Source organism: Medicago truncatula, chromosome 5 (assembly GCF_003473485.1).
Source record: "Medicago truncatula cultivar Jemalong A17 chromosome 5, MtrunA17r5.0-ANR, whole genome shotgun sequence".
In the NCBI taxonomy this organism is placed as follows: domain Eukaryota; kingdom Viridiplantae; phylum Streptophyta; class Magnoliopsida; order Fabales; family Fabaceae; genus Medicago; species Medicago truncatula.
In genome coordinates, this window is record NC_053046.1 from 28,179,717 (window position 1) to 28,195,449 (window position 15,733).

The 15,733-nt window shown below is 33.2% G+C and overlaps 1 protein-coding gene and 1 long non-coding RNA gene across 2 annotated transcripts; one reads left to right on the forward strand and one right to left on the reverse strand.

Annotated features, from left to right (window-relative positions):
• Window positions 1–2,922: 2,922 nt before the first annotated feature.
• Window positions 2,923–7,420, forward strand: LOC11437099 (putative protease Do-like 14). The gene is made up of 11 exons (XM_003615086.4): window positions 2,923–2,991; window positions 3,070–3,166; window positions 3,246–3,395; window positions 3,486–3,679; window positions 3,759–4,045; window positions 4,153–4,213; window positions 4,597–4,733; window positions 5,590–5,710; window positions 6,065–6,157; window positions 6,829–6,962; window positions 7,055–7,420. The coding sequence occupies exons 1-11, from the start codon at window positions 2,989–2,991 to the stop codon at window positions 7,071–7,073; spliced, it is 1,296 nt and encodes a 431-aa protein (XP_003615134.3). The 5' UTR covers window positions 2,923–2,988; the 3' UTR covers window positions 7,074–7,420.
• A 5,428-nt stretch (window positions 7,421–12,848) lies between these two features.
• Window positions 12,849–14,912, reverse strand: LOC112421890 (uncharacterized). Its single transcript, XR_003012268.2, has 3 exons — window positions 14,726–14,912; window positions 14,493–14,655; window positions 12,849–14,367 (listed from the first exon to the last, which is right to left on the reverse strand). It is a non-coding gene; the product is annotated as an uncharacterized lncRNA (long non-coding RNA).
• Between the last annotated feature and the right edge of the window lie 821 nt (window positions 14,913–15,733).

Here is a 15,733-nt window from a genome sequence, read left to right on the forward strand (position 1 = left end):
TTGAAGACTTTTGTGGATGATTTGTTCTTAGTATCAACCTTTGTGTGTTGGCAATCACATGTGTGAAGATAAAAGTTGATCTATATGTCGTTCAACTTGTTGTATGTCTTTGTGAAATCTCGACATCAACGTCAATCTTGCATCGTCACTGCAGTGTTTTGGTAATCGGCTGATGTACTACGACTGTTTTCAGTTCTGCCAATTTTTGGATTGACGTGTTTGGTGAATATGAAAATTTAGAGATGCAAAAATCTATCATTTGCAAGGAGGTTCTTGGAACCATAATAGTCAATAGAGGCCAATAGCGGCGCTATAGCGGCCGCGCGGTGCGGTGTGGTGTCGGAGCGCTACACAACAAGCCATAGCGTTGCTGTGTGAGATAGCGGTGCAACGCTTGGTAGCGGTTTTGCGGTTTAGAACTGCTATTTCATTTTAAGAGAAAATACCAAATTGTCCTTGGTTTAAAAAAAACAAGGGTATTTTTAACATTTTCATCAAACCCTAAAAAGTTCAGCTTCGCTCTTCCTTCTTTCATTCTTATGCAAAACGACGTTTATCTGCAAAACGCAAAACACATCTTCTCTCTGCTGTTTTGTGAAACTTCTTCACCTCTGCTGTAAATCTTCCTCTACTTTGTCGTGTTTGCTCTGTTGTCCTGTTATTTTTTTGTTTAACATTCTTAAACTCTGTTGTCCTGTTACTTTTTTGTTCTAGTTTTATTTGTTATTATTGATTCCAAACTCCATTCTGCTATCTCTGTTTCTGTTTGTAGTTTGTACAAACAATCCTCTGTTTTGTTCATATATAACTCTATTATGCTCTCTATGAAATAGCGGTCATTGCGCTATGCGCTATTCCGCTATAGCATTTTTGGGGTTGGCCGATACGCGTCGCTATCCGCTATTAACTACTATGCCTGGAACGACAATTAACTATTGTTTATGAGTGAACAGAAATTAATTGTTGTTGGGGGTATTTTTGTCCGTTCAGGGTGCCAGAGAGCAATATATGGGTGCCCATTGAGTGTTTCAACTCACAAATGAGTATATTCTCATATGATCTTAGACGTTAATTGTTTTATGACCTTGCAACACGCCGATCATCTCATGGTTGTGTGTTCCACCACCAAATTTAAGGCTTCAATCACAAGCAATCAACAAATAATCTCTCACACGAACAGATGATTACATTTCACTAGACTAAACCATCTTTCACATATCACTCTAACAAATATTTTCTGTCATTGCTACCATTATCTGATTCTCGGATAACAACAAAAAATTCTAGCTTCATTGATTCTTCTCGAACCCATCCCAACAAAAAAAGATACTTGAAAACGAAAGAATAAAGGAAATGTGTATTCTTACTTAAATGTTCTAAACTTGACAAATAAGAATGATTATAAATGGATTTGATAAAAAAAAAGGTCTCAAGGTTTTGAAGTTACGGAAGTTAACAACCGTTGGAGATTGAACGACACTTAACCATTTTTGGAGGTATTTTCGTCCCTAGTCACATGGTTTGCAATTCGTTTCGGTACGTGGTATGAGTTCGGATACACGGTTCGTCACTAGCAAAGAATTCGGTACGTGGATGGTATACATAGTCGGTACGTCATGAGTTCATATTATGTCAAAAATAATATCTTATGCTATGTGATTTACAAAGAAAAAAAAAATAGTGTAAAAATAAGTCCCACGTCGGGCATTTGATAGATATTGAAAGGAAGAGGTGACTATAAGGGGCTGTATTGGATTGAGATTTTAAAAGACTATTTTGATTGAAAAAGTCTTGAAAATTTTAAAAGATTTTGTAGGATTGTAAAGACTCTATGAGATTTTAAAAGACTTGTTTTAAAAGACTTTTTACAATCAAGATTTTTTAATTTAGATTGTAATGGATTCATACTAAAGACTTTTAAGATTTCAGAATACTTTATAAGATTATTAAAACTAATGTCTATATCATCATCTCGTTCTTTCATTTTGTTCGAACAAAAAATTCACAATTATTGTTTTATTATAGAACTTTTTTTGCCTTATTCAACAAATTTGTGAATGAAAAAAACAAAAGGTTCCATTTTCCTGGAAAATTAAAACAAGTTCGGTGAACTCAAAAACAAAAAAAAAATACATCAAAATTGTAAAATTAACAATGACTAATGAAGTTCTTATAAAACAATGCACAATTAGAAATATACATCACAAATATACATCACGTAAAAAAATAAAATAAAAAAGAAGACGTTGAATGAATATGCATAAAAAGAAAATGTGTAATAAAATACCAATATCAATTTTGTCAAAAAAAAAAAAAAAGAACCAATGTCAGGTTGAAATTGACTATGAACAAAATAAAAAATTGGAAAGGAATGGAAGATTGAAAAATCTAGTCTGGTGTGGTGATGAAAGGAGACAATTGGTGGCAACGATGGAAAACAATCTTTAGGATTGTGAGAAAGTCTCATGCTTTTGTATGAGATTGTTGAGTGAGTGTATTTTAATTCAAAAATCTCTCAAAATCCATTATACTAAAGAATCTCTTCAAGTTTATTCACAATATTTTTATTATTTTTATATTTTCGAAAATTATATTTTATTCCTCATAAATATCTCAACAAATTTCATATATGAACATTAATTGTCGTTAATAAAATTTTATACATCGCTTTAAAATATCAATAAACATTAATGTTACTTTTCCTATTATAACCTTAATTATTTATTACTCTCTCTTCTTTCAATTCTTTTATTTATCTTTCCTATATTATTTATTAAGGACAATTTTGTAAAACAACTAATAATATCTTTTTTCCACACGATATTAATTGCATTTTTTAATATGTGTGAAATGTCCAAAACGTAATACAATTTGGGATTGGGACGGAGGGAGTATTTATTTATTATTATATTATCAGACAGAACCACTGTCTGCTCTATCGCCCATCCCCTCTCGGTTAGCCAAACGGAGCAGCTGGAACTGTTGTTCATGGTATTCTAATTATTCCCTCCTGCTTTTTTTAATAAAGTTTTAGTTTCTACTATTTATTTGTTATTTTATGATTTGTAGAATCCAGAACGCAAGTTTAAGCAATCCTTTAAAAGGAAAAACCCTTGGGTTCGAGAATGTCTCTGGGACCATGGGGAATTCAATCCAGAATATTACAGTAAGATTTTCCATTTTATTTTCATTTAAACTATTCTCAAGAACTTTCTAAAAATCCATTATTGCATTATTGCATGCAGCGCCGGATGTTATGCATTACATAAGAAACCTTTCTCAAAAGTTACCAAAGTTCAAAGCAGATGTTCATAATGCCTATCTGGATGTAAATACAAAGAAAGCTGCTCTCAAGGCTTCTTCTTCTGTTGTTGCTCTTTTATCTTATACTACTGGTATTTTATTCTATTCTATTCAACTTTCCAATTCCCTTTCTCTCTTTCTTTTATTCTATTCTATTCTATCCTATGTATCAATGAATACAGGGGACCAAGAGTTTAATCAATGTTCTGGTGTTATCATTGAAAATGATGCCAATAATGCTCATATTGTTTTGACATCCGCCAATCTCATTCGGCGTCCTACTAAAGATAATTTGTCTGATGAGGAAGATGTCATGGAAGATAATTTGTCTGATGAACAAGATTTCATGGAAGATAGTTTGGCTGATAATCTTAAGGTTTGTTCCTGTTTATAACTTGATGATTAGGCGGCCCTTTAAAGTCAAACTTACAATGGAGTTTTATTCTTCTTTGTAGGTTAAGATATTCCTGTATGACGGTCGATCATACGAGGGACAAGTACGTGCCTATGATTTCCACTTTAATATTGCTTGGATACAGTTTCAGTCTGATAGATCCCTTCCTACTGCGATATTAAGACAAGTGGACGATTACATCAATGTTAATCCAGCTGTGGCTAAGCTATTTCGTCATCATCGTAGACATTCTAGCCGTTTTAACCTTGTTCCTGGTCATCCAATAGTTGCCGTGGGCCGTTATTTTGCCAAACCATTTGATCTCATGGCTGCTCCCGGTCAATTCACGTCAGTTAGATTATATTATATTACATACAACTCTTCGAATTTGTACATATTAGTTTATTCTGGTGGTTATATTCCCTTCTTCCTAACTCTTGTTTCTTCCTTTCCAGTCTTGGTCGCTGCGATTTTGACTGTAAGGAGCTCTTCATGGGGACTTGCAAGACCACAAGTGTAATTTCTCTCTCCCCTTCTATCTGCTAGGATTCTTGTTGAGTATGAACAAAGAAGGATCGCTTAACTTTCTGGATATTATTGATTGAGATGTATGATTATGATAAAACTATTTCATTACTTTTGAGACTTCGTGGAGTTCTACAAATAGTGAGCTACAAGCAAAAGTGTTGAACTACTTAATGTTTAGTTGAAATTGGCACATCGATGTAATTGGTCAAATAATATGAACTGTGCTATCTTTGATATGTTTGTATTTCATTTTTTTCGTTTTTGTTCTCTTTTCTTGGAATTAAATCTTTGCATTTCGGATTGTTGCGTGGCTCTTTTTTACATTGATAGCTCAACCCCTGTAGCTTTACTAACAGTTGCTTTTGTTGTAGTCTGGCGAGGGTGGCGCACTTATAAATCTTTCAGGAGAAGTAATTGGTATTATATTTTATTACGAATTTGGCTTTACTACCCCATTTTTGCCTATAAACATAGCTCACAAATGCTGGGAGCATTACAAAAGATACGGGTATGTCCATGTTGTGTTTATCAATCTAATTTATTGTTTATATTTATTATTAGTACACTGTTTAGTTGTTCACTTGCATCTATAGTAACTCAGTAACAAAACAATGTCCGATACCGTAAGATGCTTTCGGTTATTATGTACTTGACTAGTTGCATGTGTCGTTGTTGGAGTTGGGATATTTTTCAGTAAGAACTTCATAATTGTAATAAATTATTACTGTTGCCTTTTGATGAAGATTACCTACTACCAGCTATTAATTTGGTATTTCAATATGTTACTGGCGTTATGATCATGACATTGATGGAGTATTTTTGAGTCCTTATTTCATGTTTCAGTTCTTTAATTTGTGAAGTTTTATTTGCCTGTAACATTTCTCTTGCCGTTTAAGTTTTGAATCATGATTGTTTTGTTATATTACATGAATGCAACGTATAGATGCTTATTTTGACGATTAAGACTTGCACTGGAAGTGCCATCGGTCATATTATCCCTTCATCTTTGCATTTTTTACTCCTTGCTCTGTTTCACTTTAATCCACCATAGACAGTCAGTCTTATTTGAAAAGAAAGTAAACTTATGCAATTTTGTTTCTAAAATGTTGAAATTTTCATGCTGATGAAGTTTCAATTCTCATAATGTTCACTTTTATTTGGATCTTGCCCATCTTTAGTCATTTGGTCTCTTCAGAGTTCAAGTACTAGACTGTGGTCATCTTTGTAAATGCATCAAGTCTTCACAACTTGTTACATATTGGGCACTTTTGCTGGCATTATGAAAAACCAACTTATTTTTATCTCATAAATTGCTTAAGATATAATCAATAATTCATGGTCTAATGAATAGCTCTTCATAACAGGGGACTCCGCCAACCTTCTTTGGGAGTTGTGGCTACAAGTTTTTATGCAGCTGACGTATTTCTCATGGAGAAGGTTATTCAAAAGTTTCTGAATCTTTGCGGTGGGGTTCTTGTTGAGAAGGTATACTATACTGTCTACACATTTTATGTTTCTTCGCATACTACCTACCTACCTACATCTCATGTTTCTAGTTTTTAATGCATCTATTATCGAAGATTTTAAATCCTACTACTGGGGTGTTTGGTTTAGTCTTTAATATGCACTGAGAACGTTTCTGATTGGTTGTTTATAAAGGTCGAGCAATCAATAGAGCAATCTAGAAATGAATTGCGGGGGTTATTAAATTATGTCTACTTAGAATATTGTTGTTCTTGTTAATAATATATAAGCTTCTTTGTACCCAAGGACGGTTTCAAATAATTGACTATTTGTCTCAATTTATCACATCTTAATATATGATCCATCTGTGTGTAGGTAATCAAAGGTTCTTGTGCTGATTCTGCTGGGCTACATTTGAATGATGTAATAGTTCAGTGTTGTGGAGAAACAGTTCACAGTTTCTTGCAGGTATATTCTATTTACTGATGTCATTCTCGAAAAATTATTTTTCTCTCTCCTATTATATCTTGAGCAAGTAGATCGAGATATATTCGATTCAAATTTATTGGACTTTCGTTTTTTTCCTTAAATAATTTTTATGTGACTGTTGGCCGAAAGCTATTATGACTTTATTGCTTCAGTCTATGGATTTTGAACTATGTGTTTTTTTTTTTTTAATAGTTCTGTTCATCTTTATTCTTATTTTTGAAAGTTAGCCAAAACTCAATTGTCAATGATCGTTTGAGGCATTTGTTGTTTTGTTAGTCTTGTTTGTTCTACAGAGATACTTGATTAGGATCAATGTTTTATGCTGCTGATATAATTACCATACTTAAACAAGTCCTACTTGTGAGTGTTCTTTTCTCTTAGTATTAAAAGGTCAAATCTATAAAACTAAGTCATGATAAAAGGTCAAGAGTTAGGTGCAACACCCCCAAAGCATGTCTCACTCATATAAAACTAAGTCATGAAAACAACTCTTGTAAAAGAGCCTCTGACATCTTCCCTTCATGGTTTGCTTAACCATCATAAATTTGCCTCAATTTTTGGAATCAGATTTAGGTGTTCTTTTGTTCGTTTGCGCTTGAATATAAGTGTAAAATTTTGTGAAGTACTTTTTTCTCCCTTGTTTGTTTCAGTTTTTGGAGATAGTGTGGGATAAGAAGGTTGGAGATGTGTTACAACTGTCTGTGGCCCGAGCATCTCAAAGTCAAAATGATCCCGTACATGTCAATATGGTGGTTGATGAAGTTGCTGTCGAAAATTTTAATCGGTAAGTCTCATGTCATTACAATATTATATCTTGATTAGTTTCAAATAATATTTCCTATTGGAACATATGATTTTTTTTTTTTGCTTTAATAGTTGGCCGAAGAAGTACTGAAGCTGGTGAGGTTCGGGCAGCAGCAGTTTTGTGTATGCTCACTTTTGCTTTAATAGTTGGGCTTTCAAGCTGAAGAGTTCGAAGTGCATACTGACTTAACTTTAACCCTACAGTTTTATTTATTTATTTATTTTGCTTTAATAGTTGGGCTTTCAAGCTGAAGAGTTTGAAGTGCATACTGGCTTCAACACTACAAATTTATATTTATTCGCCCGTTTATTTATATCTGTATGAAATACGTTCATTTATCACTGCCAATATCTTGACATTATTAGAAGTGATGATATGGGCTGAAATTAACTCTTTGATGAATTTAGAATTTTGGAATTCTTATGCCATTCTCATTATCGTCAAAGTTCTAAGAATAAATTTGGTCTGAAAGCTAGAAGATATGTTTTTTTATTCATTTTCCTTCTAGTCAAAAGGCCTATATGGTTGATGATCTTGATAGTCTCAAGATTTCATCACCTAAGAATTTCAGAGAGCAGAATTGCATCTTAAATTCTCAGCACCTTCAAGGCTTCAACCCTTGTGTATCTTCTCTCGCCGTTTTTACTGTTGCGATATGTATACAACATTTCATTTGCAAATCTGTTTCATGATTTCCTTTGACCCTTGTGCGTCTTCTTTATGTGCCTTCTCACTTCCTCAACTCTTGTGTCTTTTTTCTCGTTCCTGGTTCTGTTATTAATTTTTTAAGCCTCTGTGTTCTCCAATTCAACCTGTTTGGTGATCTATCCATGCTATTGCTATTGGCTTCTTTTTCCTGCTGTGTTTTTGTAAATCAGTGAGGTGTTTGGGGTTTGAACTGTGACCCTTACACATAAGCATTGTCTTTGCCAATTAAACTATACTCACGAGGACAAAAATAATAATGGGTTTCAATTTGATTAAAAATTTGTGGATGATGTTAATTAAAAATAATAATTCATGGAGGCCATATTTGGAGTTACAGAAAAAAAGGGTTTTAATTGAACGAACTATAGATGGGTTTAGATATTAGATTTGTTGTTGCATCATATTGATTCATGTTTGAAAGTTGCTTTTCTAACATGTGTTTTTTCTTGAAAACACATGGAAACTGTAGTTTTGCCTCCGGTGGTAGTTAACTACTGTTGGGAAAATCGACAGTAGCTAACTACTGTTGATCCAACGATAGTTAAGTATAGCTGATCCGATGATAGTTAACTATATTTGAGCCAACCGACGATAGTTAACTACTGCTGACCCAATGATAGTTAAATGTAACTGACCTGGTGGTAGTTAACTAGCCAGGTGAATCTAATTCTTTCTGCAGAGGTGAATCTCTCTCTTTATTTCTTTTATGGTAAATTAATTTAGCTCTTTAATAATCAGTGCTGAAAAAGATTGATTTCAAGCACAATCAAATCATCATGGGAATTGAGCTTTCTTTGTCGATTTCTAAATGGATGCTAAGAACTTTCCAAGAAAATAAAATAAATGGAAGCTAAGAACTGGTGTTACTAAAATTAATCATCATGAGAATTGAGATTTCTTTGTCGATTTCAATGGATCCCATCACAGTTTTCATTCAACGCTCTCAATTTCGCAACCCATCATAGTTTTCACTACCTTCAATCAAAACGTGGAATTAACAAGAGGGAATAGATTATCATGATGCCACCATGTTTTGAATTTCTATAAGAGATGCAAACAATAAATAGTATTAGTGGGCGTATGGCAAGAGAATAACAATTTTTATAAGAGAATAACAATTTCGTATAAAATCACAAAGCTCTATCAACAAACATTATAATTATTTTTTTTAAAAAAAAAACATTATATATTTTTTTTCTTTTAAAAAAATTATATTTTTTAGGGGCCTATTAATAATAAGAGAGTCAGGCCTCCAATTTCATAGGACGATCATGATGCCACCATGTTTTCAATTTCAGTTTTTCAACGACCGAAAACAATATTACAAGAAACCGTATACACAAAATAGAAACATACTCCCTCTGTCACATTTATAAGCAACTTTTACTTTTTCAGATTCATTAAATAAATGATGTATCTAAAACATAATATAGTTTAGATACATCACTTATTTAATAAATCTGACAAAACAAAAGTTGCTTATAAATGTGACCGAAGGGAGTATGAGTCATTGATCAAATAAAACAGATGGTTGAGATTTGATGTCAACATCATATATATGGCTACTAATTTACACTCACCTAAAAACACGTGTGTTTGTTTCAAGTTATATTTGTTGATTAATGGGAATAAAATGATAGAATTATATATGTCTATATTTGTTACAAGTTTACTAAATTTTATTCCTGGAAATAGAAAAAATTTCTGAGAGAAAAGGGTGAAAGTTCCTATGGATATGAGAATAAATTCAAATGTAACTACCTATTATAATCCATATTTTTTATGGTTCCTAGGAATATTATAAAGTTAACCAAACACATTTTTTCTAAATACCTTGGAATAAAATTCCCATCTTTATATTCCAAGGAATGTTATTCCTAAAAATAAATTTGATAAACTTGAAATAAACACACCCTAATATATAAATTAGCAAGCTACACCCATTTTTTTTTGTTTGAGAGAAATACATCGATTTATATTTTATTAAAACACTCTTTTGTTTCTATACTAATTAATTTTTAATAGTAGGGCAGTTTTGTATCTAGCTTAAAGAAATAAATGTTTTCCTATTTTTAAGGTAAAAAACATGTAATAATAGCAAACTTTTAAGTAAACAATATTTGAAATGATGAAAGTGGGTGTAAATTAGTGAGGTGAGTGTAAACAATTTGTTAAAATTTATAAAAATGAGTATAAATAATCAAGTGGGTGTAGGTTACTAACTTGCACCTTAGTATTTTTAGTTGGGTGTAACTTGCTAATTTACATTGGGAGTGGTTATGGTGCATAAGGAAATCCTTATGCACCGTGCATAAATCCCAACATAATTGCTTCCTACACCCCTAAAGTGAGCCAAAACCATTTTTGTTCAAAATTAAAGAAATCTGATGGTTGTGATGTGTTTATGCACGGTGCATAAGAAAATGGCTTATGCACCATAACTTTTGCCATTTACATTTAGTCTTTGTAGATGAGTGTAAATTAACAACCCTATATATATATATATATATATATATATATATATATATATATATATATATATATATAGACACACACGTTGACATCAAGTATAAGACAAATGACTTACACTCAATCAAATGAGTTTCATTGTGTAAAATTTATTGACATCTTTTTAAGATGAGTCAGGATCCGTTGACACCGGATGTAATTTAAATTGATCCAATGGTTCCTTTTTCGAATAAACCAGCATTGTGCGAGCACATTATACAAAATAGCTCATCGTCGAGCATCATTTAGCTCCACGTGAACACCATTACCTAAAAAAAAAACTCTTTGCGGGCAACATCCTCTTAATAGTTTTTAGCAAACTGTTACTATTGAGGATACCAACCACTCCTAAAACTTGAAGTTTTTATACAAATCACAAGTATTATACGAGCACAACAATCCACCACATATCAATTCCCACAAGCATAATATCTATTCTCTCATAAAGTCTAAAAAATGCTCGAAGTCGTCACTCTTAGTCTAAGAGTAACGACTTAGGACTACTGCTATAGACCGCTTAAAAGCCTGTGCTCGTAGCAGTCCAAGGACCAATACATAGGCCCAATTCAGCATTGGGCCCATTACATACCTCACACCCCCTCCCCACGATTGGGGTGCTCACAGAAACACGGAGCCACGTTTCAAACCACATAATCGTAACTGATATCAAACGTTGATGAACCGTAACACTCGACTTTTACTCATCCTGCATTCGTAAACGTTGAGCAACGATTATGAATATCGTAATCACACGACGACATGCACCTCTATGAAAGGGGACTTTAAATAGTCCCCAAAGGTATCATTCATTTCACCTTAACCTCCTTTACTACTCATATACTGACTTGAGTGGCGGAGTGTCTGCAGGTACCTCCACCATTTCAAGCTTATAAAGTCCACCAGTTTAGTGCATTGAACCCCGTTCTGCTGACCACGTCAGATTATGTAATAAAAATAAATAGATTCAATACTAATATTTAATAATTTAATTAAATAAGTAAGAGCAGGTTCAATGGTTGTTGTTTCACATGGTTTGCTAGCGTGGAGTTGAGAAAGTAAGGTATTTTAACAAGGCTAAAGTGCACTTTTCGCCCCCTATGTTTCAAAATGTTGTGATTTTGACTCCCTATTAAAAAAAATGGCAATTTTGGCCCCCTTCATCCCAAAATTGTTGAGAAGACGCCACGTGTCCCAAAAAAGAGGCCATAATTGCAACTTTTTGTAAAGATAAGGGGTCAAAACGCATATTTCCCTTATGTTAGGAGGTCAAAAGAGCATATTTCCCTAAACATATGGGGTCACTTTTGCCATTTTTTTTAACAGGGGACCAAAATCGCAACATTTTGAAACTTAGAGGACGAAAAGTGAAGTTTAGCCTTTTAACAAGTTTTGCCATTGGAGTACTACGACATGGGATAACCGTGACTTCTGTAAGTAATGTTCCTTTCTAAAAAGTTGGCAAATCACATTCTATTTTCTTACCAATCTTATCTTTGATAACTTTGAATAAAGCATTAATATCTGATGTAAAATTGTGGAATCCAATATTTGTTTTTTAAAATTTACGAGTGGAATAAAGAAAGAACGATTTGTTTCAAGATAATGTGACACAATCGGATCCACAAACTAATCATTGATAGAATTTACTATTAGAGGTGCTCTAAGATTAACATATAAAGGTAGACACTTGAAAAGGTATCTCACCACAACAAACCCAACTTATAATAATTTCTAAGATAAAATAACAAGAAATTTGAAATGTTGAAAGGAACACTGTTTACAACATTTTCTCCAACATACATTGTTATTGGATGAAATTCATGCGGTGCGTTTTGGATCGGTTTTGAGTTAAAATATCATCCGATCTAAAATAAAAATTATATGCGGTTCAATTTGGTTTAGATGACTATTCTAAAAATATCCAAACCGATCCGATCTAAATATATGAAGTTTAATTTTGATCGATTTTTGGGTATCCAAAATGCAAGGTAAAACAATAGGAATAGAATAGAATGGAGTTTAATTATGTAAACTTAAACTATTGGGTCAAGTAACCTAAATGATTATTGGGATCCCCCTTCCTTTCCTAATAATAATAGTTTTTTATCAGAGGCCTTCCTAATCGGAGTTAAAAACAAAGGAGGGTCAATTCTATTTCTCAAACCATCCAAAGTCATTAAGCATCTGTCTAGTTTAGTTAGTCACGGTACTCGTGCTAAACTCGACCCTAGTAATCACAAGCTTATCCACACTAACACTTAAGTTGCTTCTTTCAAAGATCATAACCAGCATCAAATAATTATACGATGAGATGCTTGAAACAATGTGGGCAAGATTGAATCCTAGATATTCCAAGTAAAATTGATGGAGGAAAGGGGTTGTTTCCAATCATTAAGTATAATACTACCAAATAAAATTCAACTCAATAAGTACTACAAACAAGTTTGTTCAACAAAACAAAAAAGTACTAGGCATTTTATTAAATGAAATCCGAAGAGTAAGCCAATTTTGTTGCTTCAATATAGTAAATTTGGCTCTTAAATTAAACATCCATCAAAACCAATAAAAATATTTATTTATAATAATTTTTTATAAATTTATTAGAAATAACAATTTTGATAGCTCTTGTCACAAAATAACAACCTCTATAAACAAGCAGTCCAAATAATTAAAAGCAAAATGAATGGTAGCTCGGTATTAACAAGCAACGCAGTCCGTCCATCTAAACGTGATGTAGTAGGAAGAAGGATTGTATTTTTTAAAAAAAAAATATTCAGTTACAATAGTACAGTCTAACTTCACAATGCTGCTGTTGATTCCCAAGCTTTGAGGTATGCCTCCTGAGAACTGATTGTCAAACAATGAGATATTTCATAGATATTTCTCATCTCCAAAGGAAGTTCTCCAGACTCAGAATTGTGAGGCACAGAGGCTGCTGCTTGGTTGTTCTTCTAGCCTGTGTCCGCGTTTATGTTTTTCTCTGGAGTAATCTGGTTGGTTCGCCTGCAGTTTGTTTCTTCCATCTGCTGCATCAGTTTGTATTATTTGAGTCAGTGGTGTTCTGTTGCATTATTTTTGTGTTCTGCCTTGGTTTATTGTCCTGGTCACTCCAAATCCGTTTGGACTGTTGTGCCAGTTTTGATTTTGAGCGGTGGTGTGGTGCGTTGGCAGGTTTGGCTTTAAGTGGTGGTTTTTCGATCTGCAGATTTTGTACCGCATAGTGGCTTTTTGTACTTGCTGCAATGCATTCTAAGGCTGCTATATTTGGTTCTACAGTTTTGTGACTTCTGCTGAGCTTTGTTCCGTTAGTATTTAGCTTCTGATGCTTTTCTGTGGCTTAGTATTATTAGGCTTTGTTTTTGGCTTTGGGGCAATTTCCGTTGTTGTTCTGTTTCAAGTGAGCGTGGTGTATCTGTCATATGCTTTATTTGAAGATTGGCTGTTTATCGGCTCATGTAGTTTGTATTTGTAATTTTGGACACAATTCCCGTTCGTCTTGTGCTAGGATTGGATTAATTGAAATTTTATTTGATGTTCAAAAATAAATAAATTCAAGTCAGCACTAAAATTTGTGTAGATAAATAAAAGTAATATGTATTGATAATTCAGTTTTCGATACAAATGATGAAGTGGTGGAAGCAATGAACACCATCTTAAGAAAGGAAAAAATATATCTAAGGAAACTCATAATACATTCTTCTATACTTATGTGAAGGTTTAGCTATAAATCAATATCCCCATGTTCAACATGCACATACATACTTATAATCTAAGTTTTGCATCTGCAAATAGGCTAAATAGTATTTGTAACTGTGTTTTTTTCTTTACGAAACGGCGAAAATTTATTAGAGACCAAGACTACACAAGACGCGCAAAGGCTAGCTGAGGAAACAAAACAAAAGCACCGCCTATATGTGGAACAACCCTGAAAAAACCCGTAAAATAAACAGGGATAGCTGCCAAAACAGATGGCCCCCAACTTACAACAAGAAAACAACAACAGAAGCATGCCCCTGCTAAAACAAAACACAGAAAAACATGAAAACACTTCCCCACAAACAGCAGCAGGTTCCGCAAAACGCAAGGGGAAGGAAAACAAAAAGCACCCATCTGTACTAGCACAAACAGTCGCTGCCACATGAAAACAGAACATAGAAAAAACCTTCACCTGAATACACCACAGAATAGCCAAATACCGCAGACAAACTGAATTAAAAAACAATAGCAGCTACAACAGAACAACAACATAAACAACATCAAATCAAAACACAGAAAAAAACCCAACGAAGTCACCTTTTGTCTCTTGACACATTTTCCACGATCCCAACACCATTCATAGAAAAGACATGGACTCCCTTTTAGGCGGGCGAGATTCCACTTCCAAGGCACTACCTTTATTTCATCCACTATCACCATAATCTCTTGACCTATTCTTGAATATATGATCATTTTGCGCCTACAGAATAACCCAAACCAGTGCTTCAAAACTATGATGTTAATGGCTAATACTAAAACAATGAAACTACCTTGTGACCGTAGAGAACTATGAGCAGGTAGTGAGGATAATGTTTGTCACCAGTCACCACGAAATTGTAAAGGTGTTCGATTTGATCAATAAGGTTGGACTAGAATCAAGCTGGGTTAATAGTTAAAAATCCAAATTTTTAACAAGTGCAGCTTATCCCATGCTTCACGCAATATTTTTGATGTAATTTCAAGATGTATTGCAACTAATATTATTAATGAAATGACATAAGTTTTGTTTGTGTAAAAAAATAAAAAAGTAAACGATGACTTTTCTTTAGAGTAAATAAATAGCCATTTTATTAAATGAAATCCGAAGAGTAAGCCAATTTTGTTGCTTCAAATAATATGTAGTAAATTTATCTCTTAAATTAAACATCCATCAAAACCAATAAAAATATTTATTTATAATATTGAGGTTCCGTGGTAGGTGAAATTGATGTATAATTGCATCTAGAGTGCAAGAAACATAAGGTCCTTAAGGCAAAGAAAGAAGGAAATAGAACTCAGTCACCCTCCTGTTAAATTATCTTCCAGCAGAGTCTGTCCCAACACTAATAGTAAGTGTGGACAAATTTGATGTATTGAATATTCATCTTCATTCAGCTCTAGAAAGTAACTAGGTATATACTCAAAACTGAACTTTGTAGGAGTATAGTAGGATCTTTCTTATTTTCATGAATTTCAATGTAATTTAATTTGAATGCTTTATTATCCAATCTCAACTGAATCGGCCACATTTTAAATTAAAAGAAAGGGAAAAAACTAAACTAATAGAGGAACTAGTAATTAAACAGGAGAATAATTCTAATTAAATAAACAGAGTTAAAGTTATACATAACAAGTGAACATTGAAGATAAATAAATAAATAAAAAGGCAGAATAAAAAATCTAAGATGACAGCAACCATTCTAGAAAAATAACACACGCAAGGATGTACCTAGTCTAGAGTGTAAATACATAATCCGAATCATACTCAACAGATTCATAATAAGCCCGAAGACAATCGC